This window comes from Carcharodon carcharias, chromosome 13 (genome assembly GCF_017639515.1).
Source record: "Carcharodon carcharias isolate sCarCar2 chromosome 13, sCarCar2.pri, whole genome shotgun sequence".
NCBI lineage: Eukaryota > Metazoa > Chordata > Chondrichthyes > Lamniformes > Lamnidae > Carcharodon > Carcharodon carcharias.
The window spans coordinates 120,902,533-120,916,324 of record NC_054479.1 but is presented as its reverse complement, the minus strand read 5'-3'; the positions used below and the strand labels follow the sequence as shown (position 1 = coordinate 120,916,324).

Sequence of the window (13,792 nt, the reverse complement as noted above, 5' to 3'; positions counted from 1 at the left end):
TGTTTTGCCCACACTATTATGCACGTGCATATTTGATACAGATGTTTAGTATTTCTGTGTCTGCATATCTGCATTTGTGGACCAAAAACAGCATAGACCAAACACCATTCCCAAAGTGCTACCTGCTCATGGTATTGTAAATTAAGTATGGGAAGCCCAATGAAATCAATGATTCTTCTTCGCCATGTATTACACCAATAATCACAATAGGTAGAAGTTTGGAGGCAGCACTTTGGCAACAAGGTGGGATGAGGAGTATTTTGTGGGAGAACACAGCAAAGCAAGGACCAATGTTCTGAGGGATTGAGAAGCCAACAGCATGAAAAGGGAAGGGTAGGGGAAGAGGAGAAACCAGCTAGGCACTTGAAGAAGGGGAGAGAGAACAGCAGCAGCACTAGGGGAGGGGGAGACAATTGGGGAAGAGGGAACTAAGCTGGGAACAATGTTTTCAGTAAGATTTTTAACTGATCTGTCAAATACAGATGTCTCAATTTTTAATCAGTTACAAAATACAAATTTGCTGAAAATTAACCAGAAGCACCATTTGTGATGTGAAACTGAGGTAACTTCTAAAGAAGCATATCCCTTGACCTCCTTAAAATATACCACCATTTGGATGAGAGTCTGCTTTAGGAAGGATTTGCAATACTAATTTCCAAATGTTTTACCATCTATAGTTCTCAATGAAATAATGCAGTCACAAGAATTTGGTTTGAATTCCTTATCTGTTATTAGGCATTTAAAAAAATACAATATCCTTTCTCTGCGCACCCCACCCCCCCAACAAACAATCTCCACCCCCCCCCCCCACCCTCACAGATTATCTGCTGCTTCTGGGGAAAAGAAATCTTAAATTATAATGTAAAGTAGTTCCATCCTAAATCGTTCTCAATGAAGCTGAGCAAAAGGAAAAAAAATCAATGCCCATGTTCATGGTTGATTCCAAGAGCCTAAATTTCTTTTTAAGTGTTTATAAATCAAAATGTTCATGGAGTGTAGTAGTGGGGGAATGCTGGGATTGGGAAATTAGCTGCCAGGCCACCATAGAAAAGAAAACATGTGCTTTCTAAAGATGAATTCCCTTTTTGGTTGCCATATACTTAGGTGAAGGATTTTTGGGTGTGCCCATAACTTAATTTACAAGCCAATGTCCATTGATGTATATGTAATTATTTGCTTTCCCTTACCATAGGCTTTTATTCAGGGCAGTTTCCGATTGTCACTTGTTTTGAAGCTGCTTGGCACTTTTTTGTTACCATCCAGGTTGCCAAGTATGTCTCTTATGTATCACTTCCATAATACATATTTGATGCAATGGACACAATTTTGTATTCAAGCTCTGTCAAAGTTCTGATTTTAAAATCTTCAAGAGTTGTAGGAAAGCCTTTATTGGTAACCAGCTTTAAATATGCATCTGGTATTTTCTCCTAGATCGTAATGTTGTTTTGATCACTTCCCTATCAAAAATGTATAACTTTTTTGTATAAGTTAATAATTTCCTCTGTAAAAGCAATGGATTAATGACAAGGATGTTGTTGCAAGGAATTACTTTCACTGTTCACTTTGCTTGTAATTGCATAGAGATTTTTCCTGGTCTTGTCAGCAGAGATTTCTAGCTTTTGGGTCTCTGATCCAAAGTGGCACCCTTTACAGGGGCTCTGTGGCGTCTGTGAGCAGGACAAGCAGCAGGAAGGCCTTTGAACCAATCAGATTGAAGAATCCTTGCTGAGGCACACACTGCAAAGCAGGAAGTAAAATATAAGGGCTACAAATTGCATTTTAATCATTGTGTAGAAAGTGAAATAAAGTTTTGACCATAGCCATGGTATTAAGGAACCAACTTAGAAAAGAAAAATCAGAAAGTCTAAAAACTGTAATCCTTTTTTTTTAAATTACAGTATTGATTTTCTTTTGAGGGTAAGTAACTCCACACTTGTTAAATTAATTTATCAGGACCAGAGAGGTTGACCAGTGTCACTTATTACGCCATCAGTTACTCCTGATTGTATAAGTCCTAACTTTTACATCTGTCTTTAGTGCAATATTAATGAGTAACTACCCTAAGATCATGCCATTTAGTGATCTCTCTGCAGATTCCGTCAACAACAGTTTGTGGAAGAGCACGGTATATACTGACATCAACTTCCGTATTTCCACATTTAACTGTGCATGTGCTGCTGCCAGAACTTGCTATCTATTTTATATTGTAATAACAGCAAGCACTTACAGCTTCACTGTTATTAGTACACCAAAATCTGGACCAATATTTGTGTGTATACAGATTATTTATAGAGATGCAATGCAAAAAAACATTGTGGTGCCTATTCTTTTTCTTGGGAGCAACATTGATATTTTGTCATTGTAACACCAGAACATTATGATTATTTTTATCTTACAGTAAAAGTTCGGGCAGCAGATTTGTTGGTAAATCCACTTGATCCAAGAAATGCAGAGAAAATTAGAGTTAAAATAGCTGACTTGGGAAATGCTTGCTGGGTTGTAAGTACATAATATTTTCTAAAATGTTTAACTTCTGTTAATGTATTGTTCTGAAAATTAAAATTAGGTCTGATTGAATGAGTATAGACTCTTTAAAAAATTGCTTTTAATGTGATTTATTGTGAAACAAAGTTATTCTATTCCTAGACTTATTTCAAAATTGTCTGAGTAGTACATTGACCAGCCTCTTAATCAATACTAACTCTCCAATATGAGCAATATTGTGCGTACATTGGCATTGACCTGAAAACAACAAATAGTATTTAATAAAACATCCCAAGGCACTTCACAGGAGAATTATAAAGCAAAATCTGACATCAAACTATTTAAAGTGATATTAGGGCAAATGCCAAAAGCTTGGCCAAAGAGTTAAGCTTTAAGAAGCGCCATAAAGAAGCAAAGAGAGGTGGAAGAGGTTTAGAAAATATTCCAGAGTATAGGAAGCTGAAGGCACAGCCACCAATGGTGGAGCAATTAAAATCGAGGATGCTCAAAAGGCCAGAAATAGAGGAGCACAAGATACCAGACATCTCAAAGTTCTTCAAAGTCAATAAAATATTTTTGAAGTGTAGTGACTGTTGTATTGAAGGAAACATGGGAACTATCAGAGGCTGAATCAGACTGTCCATGACCTTGCTGTCATATTTGACCAGGGATGAGCTTTCAACCAGATCCCATGTCATCACTGACAGCAACAAATAGTACTGGAAGATTATGGAGTTGGAGGAAATAATGGAGATGGGGAAGGACAAGGTCATGGATAGGAATTTTAAGATTGGAGGCATTGCTTAACTAGGAGCCCATGTAAGTGAACGGAACTTGGTGCAAGTAAGGGCAGAGACAAGAGTTTTGGAGAGTAGAATGTTGGATGCCAAGCAGGTGTGCTTTGCAGGTCAAGTCTACAGGTAACAAAGAGATGGATGAGGTTTTCAGTCGCCAATGAACTGAAGCCTGGTAGAAGTTGTGACTCAAGTTGAAATAGGCAGCCTTAATGATGACATGGGATGTGGTTGAAAGCTCATCCCAGGTCAAGTATGACAGCAAGGCCATAGACGGTCTGGTTCATTCTCCAATAGTTCCCTTGTGTCCTGCATTACAACAGTGACTATGCTTCAAACATACTTGATTGACTTTAAAGCACTTTGAGGTGTCTGGTGGTATATAAATGCAAGTCATTTTATTAACTTAAAAATGCATTTTTAAAAGGAGTAATGGTAAATATTCATGACTTGTGAAAAACTATATAGACCTGCATTGCTTAAACTGAAATTATACTTTGTCAATCTTAACAGAACTTAGGAGTTAGGAGCAGGAGTAGGCCATTCGGCCCCTTGAGCATTCTCTGCCATTCAATAAGATCGTGGCTGATCTGACTGTGGCACCAACTTCACATTCCCACCAACCCCCATACCCTTTAAATCCTTGTTAACTTTCAAAGCCCAATTTTAAATTGAAATTTCTACTGATACAACACAATCCAGTCTACTCTACAATTGTGTTTCTTTTTGCTTTGGAAATTTTGAAAAGACTGAATTTGGTTAACACAAACTAAAATTATTTTTTATTCAATGCTGAGTTAGATTTTTGATAGACAAGGGAGTCAAGGGTTGTGGAAGGCACACAGGAAAGTGGAACTGAGACTGCAAGCAGATCAGCTATGATCTTATAAAATGATGGAGCAGGCTCACAGGGCCAAATGGTCTACTCCTGCCCCTAAGTCCTTCTGTTTCTATGTAAGCAGATAATATGCTTGTTATATAATGAAAGTGGCCTTTGAAACCTCTTAAAATCTGCTTCAACTTTTGTGTGATGATGGGCACAAATATTTGATGATGTATTAAAACCATTTCTGAATTTTCTAAATGTGCTGACTTCAAATCTGTGTTTTATGCTTCTGTCGTAAGCTTTGTAATATTGAGCAAATGATCTGTACTATATCTTTGTTTCCAAAAACATTTATTGCAGCATAAGCATTTCACAGAAGATATCCAGACAAGACAATATCGATCAATAGAAGTTCTAATTGGTGCTGGGTATAGCACACCTGCTGATATATGGAGTACAGCCTGTATGGTAAGCTAAGAATGTTGCATTTAAATTAAGTAAATTTTTGAAGAGACAATAAGTAATTTATTTATTCTAGCTCTATTTTATGTTAAATTTTGCCATACACATTTGTGTGAATGTTGTAACTTTTTTAAATGAAGTCTTCGAATTTTAGTGTTCCAAGTTCTATCTATTTAATATCTAGCTAATCTTAAATATTTTAATCTTTAAGAATCAGCTTGGTTCACTGGAAGCATACTCACTTCAAGTCTGAAGATTGTGGGTTCAAGCCCTACTTGAGGTAGTTGAATACAAAATCTAGACTGATAGTGCAACACTGAAGGAATACTTCATTGTTAGAGGTGTCTCCTTGCATAAAAACAGAAATGCAGCAAGAGCAGGAATAAACCAGAAACCCTTGTCACTAAGGTTAACTTGGATATATTACAAACTCTCATGCGATCTCCAAGATTTTGAAATGGTAAAAAGCATACCTCATCTGACTGTAATTTAGGCTATAATCCAATGAACAGGTATATTAATAAAAATTGTCCCTGTTGCAGATGAACAATGTGGCAAGTTACAATATTTTTCAAAATCTATCCAATCTTTCTGGCATATCATGGTCGCCATTCTTCTCTCAGCCAAAGCTAACAAAAACAGAGTAGCATGTCATTGATTTCATTTCATGCATTGGGACCTTGCTGTGCACGCACAGGCTGTCACTTCTGCCTGTATAACTGAATTAATTCATCCATTGACTGTGAGTAGCTTTGGATTGCCTAGCAGATATAATAAATAACAAAAATGCAAGTTCATTTGATTTTTCCTTAGTTGCAAAACCACATGAACTTACTTTGTTCTACATGTAGTCAATTAAGTTAAAAGGAAGTGCTTATATACAGACAATTGAAATAGTCAATGTGTTGTCTCAGTGCAGCTTTGCTCATGAGAATTGTACTCATGCTATTTGACATAGTAAATGAGCTGCTCAGCATTCCATATCTTGGAAAACATGGAACATGCAATTACATGTTGCTCCCATACCTGCAAACTTACAACCTCCACCAACTACAAAATCAAGGGCAACACCTGCATGGGAACACCATCCCCTAATAAATTCCCCTCCAAGTCACGTATCGTCTTGATTTGACACATATCACCATTCACTATTCATTGCTGGGTCAATAACCTGGAACTCGCTACCTAAGAGCATTTTGAGAGCTCCATCCTCACATGAACTTCCATGGTTTAAGAAGAAAGTGCAGCACCACTTTCTCACGAACAGCTCAGATGGGCAATGAAAGTTGGCCTTACCAGTGACATCCACATCCTGACAATGAATTTTGAAAAAATTCTTTCAGTAGTTCCCAATACAACTTCAAATGGCATAATTTCAGTAACCTCACCCTTTTTCTGAAGTTTAAGATGTTACAAACAACCCCTGGCCAAGGATAACAGTCGTGGTCTCCAAAAACCTGAATGCAAGAAGTACTGTCTCTTCTGTTCCATTGATCCTCCTGACAACTGGCAGTTTGATTACTTTGTGTTACATCCTGACATCCTTGGGTATCAACGGTGGCTCAGTGATTACATTCTCCCCTCTGAATCAAAAGGTCATGGGTTCAGACTCCACTCCAGAGACTCAAATACAAAATCTAGACCGACACTCCAGTGTTATACTGATGGAGTGCCATTGAGGGAGAAGTCATCTTTCAGCTGGGACATTAATCCAAGGCCACATGTATCCTCTGCAGTGGATGTAAGAGATCCCATGGCACTATGCAAAGAAGGGAAGGGGAGTTTTCTGACCTGGCCAATATTTATCCCCTAATTAAAATCATTTGTTTTTTAAAAAGATATTACGTTCATAATCCTATTGCTTTTATGTGTGATCTTCCTGCATTTGAATTGACTTACATGTTTCTAAGATTACAATAGTGACTACACTTCAAAAGTACTTAATTATCTGTAAATAATTTAAAGATGTCCTAAGGCCGTATGAGGCATTAAATGAAAGGAAATCTTTTCTAAACTGACTGGCTTCAGTACCAGTGCAGTTCTCAGATGGCTCAGTGATCTGCTCACCAGATGGCCAGAAAGGTGCATCGAACTTAGGGTTCACATCTTGCTTTCCCTGGCTTGCTTGCCTATCTGTCTTACATTCATAGTTCAACAACTTCCAGAGCCGGACTCCTTGGCATCTATTGATTTATTTCTTGATAATTTGTTAACATTGTAAATTGTGGCTGGCTGCAGACAAACATCCCTCAGTTCCATGACTAACTCTCAATCTACATATGGAGTTTTCCACAACAAATTTAATTTTTGCTTGTATGTTTCAGGCTCCACAAAACCAGTTAGAATAGCATTTTTTTTTCCATTCATAGGATGTGGGTATCACTGGCACGGACAACATTTGTTGTGTATCCCTACTTTGAGAAGTTGGTGGTGAACCACCATCATGACATCTGAGTGGCTTGATAGACCATTTCAGCAGGTAGCTAAGAGTCAGCCACATTCCTGTTGGTCTTGAGTAACAAATAGGCCAAACTAGGTAAGGATAACAGATTTCTTTCCCGAAAGGACATTAGTGAACCAATTGGGTTTTTATCATGCTCTGGCAGTTGCATTGGCTACCAGTTGCATTACTGATGCTAGCTTTTTATTTTAATTATAAAGAAATGAATCGATAGATGCTTTGGAGTTAACTTCTGGAAGCTTTTGAACTATGAATGTAAGGCAACTGGGCAAGCAAGCACAGGGAAAGCAGTAAGCTAGATGCACCTTTCTGGCTATCTGATAACTGCACTGTTACTGAAGCCAATTAGATTAGAAAAGAGTTCCTTTCATTTAATGGCTTATATGACCTTAAAACTGAATTTAAACCCCTCAACTGCCGTGGTAGGATTTGAACTCATGTCTGCAGATCATTAGACCAGGCTTCTAGATTTCTGCTACCGTTGCCTAAACATTTAAACTTTCAAAGTCTGCACCATGTGTCAGATTCACTGGTGACAATACCACAACTGCTTTATGATTAAATAATGACAACAGCCACTTGTCTAATCTTTCACTTGCGGTGATGAACATGCTTGCCAGTTCCAAATTCAAAAACCTTTCTAAGTTACCTGTTTCTTTAAGATTGGCTAAAAGGTTAAGTTTAATCAAATTACTCCATATTAAGCTATGAGTTAGATCATTCGCCAACTTCTCCCCATTTCTTCACAAATTCAAATGCCTCTCATTTTCTCCTGCCTCATATCACTGCTATCCCTCTACCTTTAGTTTGCATTGATGCATCTTCACATTAGCCTCAACTTTGTGCTGTTCCTTTGCAACTTCTGGTTTCAAGAATTCTAACATATTGGACTCATAGGTAATTGGGCTAATTCTACCTCTTAATCTGTAGCTCTCCTATTCATTATGAACACTGGTTAATTCACTTTTTAATTTGAAAACAAACCTATTTTGGTTATTTAATTCTAGCTTGCTGCCACCCAATCTTATTGTTATAAGTTTATGGTCAAATGCTTTTTTCATGTTCAGCATCAAAGATCACTCTTTATGGACCAGTGTATCCCTCTGTATGGGTTGTATTTGATAATGTTGTGAGCTAAATGGTCCAACAGAAACTCAGTCATTGTATTAGCTTACTAGATATTTTGTGAACCTTCTCATGATCAGCTAGACTTTTAAAAGCATTAAAAGGGATTGCATTATTAGACTGTGGCTTAGGGTATAAGTAATGAAGTTTATAGTGACTCCACTTTCATACAGATAGATATTAACTCTAAATACAAAGAAGCCTACGTAATTTATGACTAAAACTGCTCACTTGTCACAATGTTTGCAAAGAATTTACACCCAAGAGTTAATGTATAAGTTAAGTTTGATTGCTTTTTAAGATATAGGAATGATTCTGATCCCTGCTTACTTCAGTCACATTAAGTTGATAAGTATCTTTCCTGAAGTTTTGGCCCATAATTTTCCATCAAACAATCATAGAAGCGCACAGTGCAGGAGAAACCCTTCAGCCCATCAAGTCTGCACCAACACGTGAGAAACACCTGACCTACCTACCTACCTACCTAATCCCATTTACCAGCACTTGGCCCATAGCCTTGAATGTCATGACATACCAAGTGCTCATCCAGGTACTTTTTAAAGAATGTGAGGCAACCTGCCTCCACCACCCTCCCAGGCAGTGCATTCCAGACCGTCACCACCCTCTGGGTAAAAAAGTTTTTCCTCTAATCCCCCTCTAAACTTCCTGCCCCTCACCTTGAACTTGCATCCCCTCGTGACTGACCCTTCAACTAAGTGGAACAGCTGCTCCCTATCCACCCTGTCCATGCTCCTCATAATCTTGTACACCTCGTCCGGGTCGCCCCTCAGACTTCTCTGCTCCAACGGAAACAACCCAAGTCTATCCAACCTCTCTTCATAACTTAAATGTTTCATCCCAGGCAACATCCTGGTGAACCTCCTCTGCACCCCCTCCAGTGCAATCACACCCTTCCTATAATGTGGCGATCAGAACTGCCAACAGTACTCCAGCTGTGGCCTCACCAAGGTTCTATACAACTCCAATATGACCTCCCTATTTTTGTAATCTATACCTCGATTGATAAAGGCAAGTGCCCCATATGCCTCCTTCACCAGCCCACTAACATGCTCCTGTGCCTTCAGAGATCCATGGACACACACGCCAAGGTCCCTTTGTTCCTCAGAACTTCCTAGTGTCATGCCGTTCATTGCATACTTCCTTGTCAAATTACTCCTTCCAAAGCGTATCACCTCACACTTTTCAGGATTAAATTCCATCTGCCACTTATCTGCCCATTTGACCATCCCATCTATATCTTCCTGTAGCCCAAGACACTCAACCTCGCTGTTAACCACCCGGCCAATCTTTGTGTCATCCGCAAACTTACTAATCCTACCCCCCACATAGTCATCTATGTTGTTTATATTAATGACGAATAATAGGGTACCCAGCACAGATCCCTGTGGTACGCCACTGGACACGGGCTTCCAGTCACTAAAGCATCCTCCTGTCATCACCCTTTGTCTCCAACAACTAAGCCAATTTTGAATCCACCTTATCAAATTACCCTGTATCCCATGTGCATTTGCCTTCTTTATAAGTCTCCATGTGGGACCTTGTCAAAAGCTTTGCTGAAATCCATATAAACTACATCAGCTGCACAATGGTGTGTGGCTGATAGCCTTCATCATTGCTATAACCTTTGTACATAAATAATGTCAGGTGAGGGCCAATTGCCAATGTGAAGTTAAACACAAAAATCAAAAATTGTTATTTGCTGCTCCACTGTTATCTTTGTGGAAACAGCATCTCACTGTCTCTCTCATTATTGAAAAGTATTTTACAGCATGAAGTTTGCATGGTAGATACAAACTACATGCACCACAAAAGTTAAGCTCTGTCCATTTCTGGTATTAAAATTAACTACTGGAAGTGTTAAGTCTCATCAGGTTTTAATTGTTGTTGGAACTTGTAACAATGTAAAATGTTACCCTTTTATAGCCTTTCCTTTGGGTTAAGAGAGAGAAAAAAAGACAATCTTTGTTTCCATCTCCTTCTGTACCTGACTTTTGTCATTGAATTTGCATATTCCAACTTACACTTCCTTCTCAGTCCTTGCTCTATTAATTTTAGCATTCTTCAATGTGATTGGGTTAAGGAGATGCACAGTAGCTTGCCCTGCTTACTCAGGTCCCAGATGCCGTTTTCCCTTTCTGCGCAGTTACCAGCTTGATTTCAAACACTTGACATGCAACAATTTTTAAAACTTAAACATGCAAGGGAAAGTCTAACTAATGGCAGATGCCATTAGATGCCCTACTATTGCAAATTATGGGCCATTATCTAGATGGGCCTTCCTGGTCAGGTGACTCAATATGATGGATTTCTAACTGACTGCATTTGAATCTGCCTCATGTGAAATATCTCTTTGTATTGATTAATTTTTGAAGAAACTATCTTCCTTTCTCTTCCAGTCTTTCTGGGAAGTAGAAGAGTAATTAATTTTCAGATGTGATGCTTTTATTTTAAAAAGCATAAATATTTTTGAAGGTGGCTGGCTTCCTGATTGAGGCCATTATCTCATTTTTCTGAGTATGTGTTGAAAGATGACCTCCCTTCTGTACTTTTACCTCCCCTCCTCCTCCCCACCTTACTCGGACAACATTGAATTGTGGAAGTGCTGCAAACCAAAGCTAGATTAAGAAGATACCATGTATCTGTGCCCAGCCTCAGAAATGTAATGTAGATTGCAGTTCTGATTGGAAGCCACTACCTTAAAATGAGCTTTCATACTAATTAAACATAGAGATTTTTTTAACATGAATACACAAATAAGGCTTTTGTAGGCGCATATTCTAATATGGAAAATATTTTGCATTTCAAAGCTTAACAACACTTTCCTTTCTGTTTTAAAAACTCTCTACTGAATCAAAGTAGATAAATGTATCCTTGATTGAATGGCTGTTGGGAGAATTTGCTTTATTGGATTTTTATTTTATACTCCTAAAAGGCTTTTGAACTTGCAACTGGAGATTATTTATTTGAACCTCATTCTGGTGAAGACTATTCCAGGGATGAAGGCAAGTATATATGCATATTTGAGAAGTTAACTTCAATAATTTAATTTAAAGCCTCATATTGAAAGTTCACTCCCAAAGAACATTTCAACACCAAATAAAATTGTATGGTTTTCTGATTCACACCTTCAGCACAATTATTTTTTTGCTACTGCACCTGCATATTCTTTATCCGTTATTTCAAAACAAGTATCCAATTTAGTGGCTTATGTCTTAATAACTGGTGTTGCTAGCAGCTGTTAGTTTGTTTAAAGTTCTCCCTAATTTGATAGCAGCTATAACTTGTTAAAAGTTTTACTTTTCATCCTGTTTCAAATTCACTGATTTAATTTGTGACCGAGTAGCTACAATCCCAACAGCCTTGAATTTGTATTTGGGATGATTGGTGAAGAGTTGTGCAACAGTGAATGGTTATTCCTTTGAATGTTTATTCTGAATTATTAATCTATGTACGGATATTAATTTTTAAAGGGTAGAAATTTGACTTGCATTAAACTCAACACACAGTTGGAGGGAAAAAATGGCAAGGAAACTAATAGAAACAGCATTTCTTCAGTGTAGGAAGATGAAGAAAATATTCAGAATTTTAAAGCTGTTTTATATTTTTCAAATTCAACTTTCAAAATCAAATAAATACTCTGTTATGCAATGATCTGTGTGGGTGTGGGAGGAGAATTCTTGGGCATTAGTCCTTTAATTGTTTTGAGCATGCATGCAGTTGTCATCTGCACCTAGTGGGTTTCCCCAAGTAATTATGTAGAAGGCTTTATTCTAAGTCTACTGAGAGAGCAGAGGCTGTATAGCAAGAGGTAGCAGAGGCTGTATAGCAAGAGGTAGCAGGGACTCTATGATGCCAGAGGACTGGCAGACAGCTAATTTGATATCTGTATTTAAAAAGGGAGATGGAACAAATCCATGGAACTAAAGACCAGTTAGATTAATTTTAATGAATGAAAAATATTGGAATTTTTACTCAGATGTAATTTTAAAAATCTAGAAACCTAAGATATAATATAGTCAGCACTATTGGTCACACAGTGGATTCATAGCTCAGGTCAAAGCATATAGAATCAGGGAACAATTTAGCAGCATCGACCGTGAACCAGCTATAAAACAAAACAGAGGTAGCAGTTAACAATAGTTACTCAGACTGGCAGATGGGAAGGGGTGTTTCACACGGATCGATGGTGGTCCAGTCCTGTTCACCATAAACAATTTGGACTCGGGAATTAGAAGTACAATTTCAAAATTTGCGGCTGACATTAAATTAGGGGGATGGTAAATAGTGAGGAGGACTGCAACAAAATGCAAGAAAACATTAGTAAACTTTCAGAAAGTGGGTGTAAATGACAAATGAATTTCAATATATATAGATGTGAAGTTCTGCATTTTGATAGGAAGAAAAAGGAGACACATACACCAGGGGAAATTAGAATCTAAATGGAATAGAGATGCGCAAATCACCAAAAGTAATGATGCAGATTGAATAGACGATTAAAAAGTAACAAAATTTCTACAGGGATGGAATTGAAAATCAGAGACTCTATGTCAAAGTTATGTAGAACCTTGGTTAGGCCATACTTAGTATTGTGCATAGTCTGACCTCCATATCATAAAGAGGTATTGAAGAGGTACAAAAAAGTTCACAAGGATGATGGAAGGACTGAGAGGTTATACCTACCAGGAATTATTGAGCAGGCTAGGATTCTTTTCTGTAGGAAAGGAAAGCCTGAAGAGGGACCTAATAGAGCTCTTTAAGGTTATGAAAAGTTTTAGGGTAAACTTAAGAGAGGATGCTTTGACTTGTGGGAAGACCAAAACTAGGGGCCATAAGTTTAAGGTATTTTAAAAATCTAGTTGGGAATATAGGAGAATCTTCTTTATCCAGAGAGTGGTTAGAGTGTGGAACTTGCCACCACAAGTAGTAGCTGAGGTGAATAACATAGTTGCATTTAAGGGAAAGCTATAAGCCCATGAGGGGAAAGGAATGGAAAGTTGGGGGTTAGACAAAGCAGAGCAGGAGGAAGTTTGCGTGTATCATAAACATTGTGTATGCAAGAAAAATATTAGGCCAAGCGCCAGGGTGTCATATTGGCAGGAGTGAGGGGTGCCCCAAAGATGTGCTGGGGAGTCCCCAATCCCGGGAAGTCCACAGGAAAAGTTTGATTGGCAACTGACCAGAAGTGCAGACTTCCCCTGGGCAATTGCCCTGCACTGGGAACCATCTGAAAATGTGATTCAAATTGCAAACTTCAGATGCTTACAACTGGGCTACATCAACAGTTACCCAAAAAAGTTAGAAAGAAAGCCCCTTCTGGTTTCTGGGTAACTATTGCACAGACCCAGACCGACCCACCAACCCCCCACCACACATCGAGACCCCAGAGAGACAAACCCCCCCCCCCCCTCCCGATTCCTACTCTGCTCCTGGGCCAGGCCCAACTCTTCCTCAACCCCCACGCCCAACCCAACACATCACCATTCTCTCCTGAAGCCTGACCTCCCCCGAGGCCCGGCCCAGCCTGACCTGAACCCACTTCCCACAAGGCCCAATCCTCACGTCTGCACCAAGGCACAAGCCAATTTCGCCCCCTCCGCCCAAGGTGCAGCCCAACCCAAT

General features: G+C 38.7%; 1 protein-coding gene across 11 annotated transcripts in view; it reads left to right on the top strand.

The window, feature by feature from the left end:
• LOC121285811 (SRSF protein kinase 2-like) overlaps positions 1-13,792 on the top strand; it is a 246,803-nt gene that overhangs the window by 220,795 nt on the left and 12,216 nt on the right. For all 11 annotated transcript variants that reach the window (XM_041202657.1, XM_041202654.1, XM_041202656.1 and 8 more), the window contains 3 exons: positions 2,399-2,499; positions 4,465-4,572; positions 11,106-11,175. In XM_041202657.1, coding sequence (XP_041058591.1) covers positions 2,399-2,499; positions 4,465-4,572; positions 11,106-11,175 — 279 coding nt within the window. The remainder of the gene's footprint in view (positions 1-2,398; positions 2,500-4,464; positions 4,573-11,105; positions 11,176-13,792) is intronic.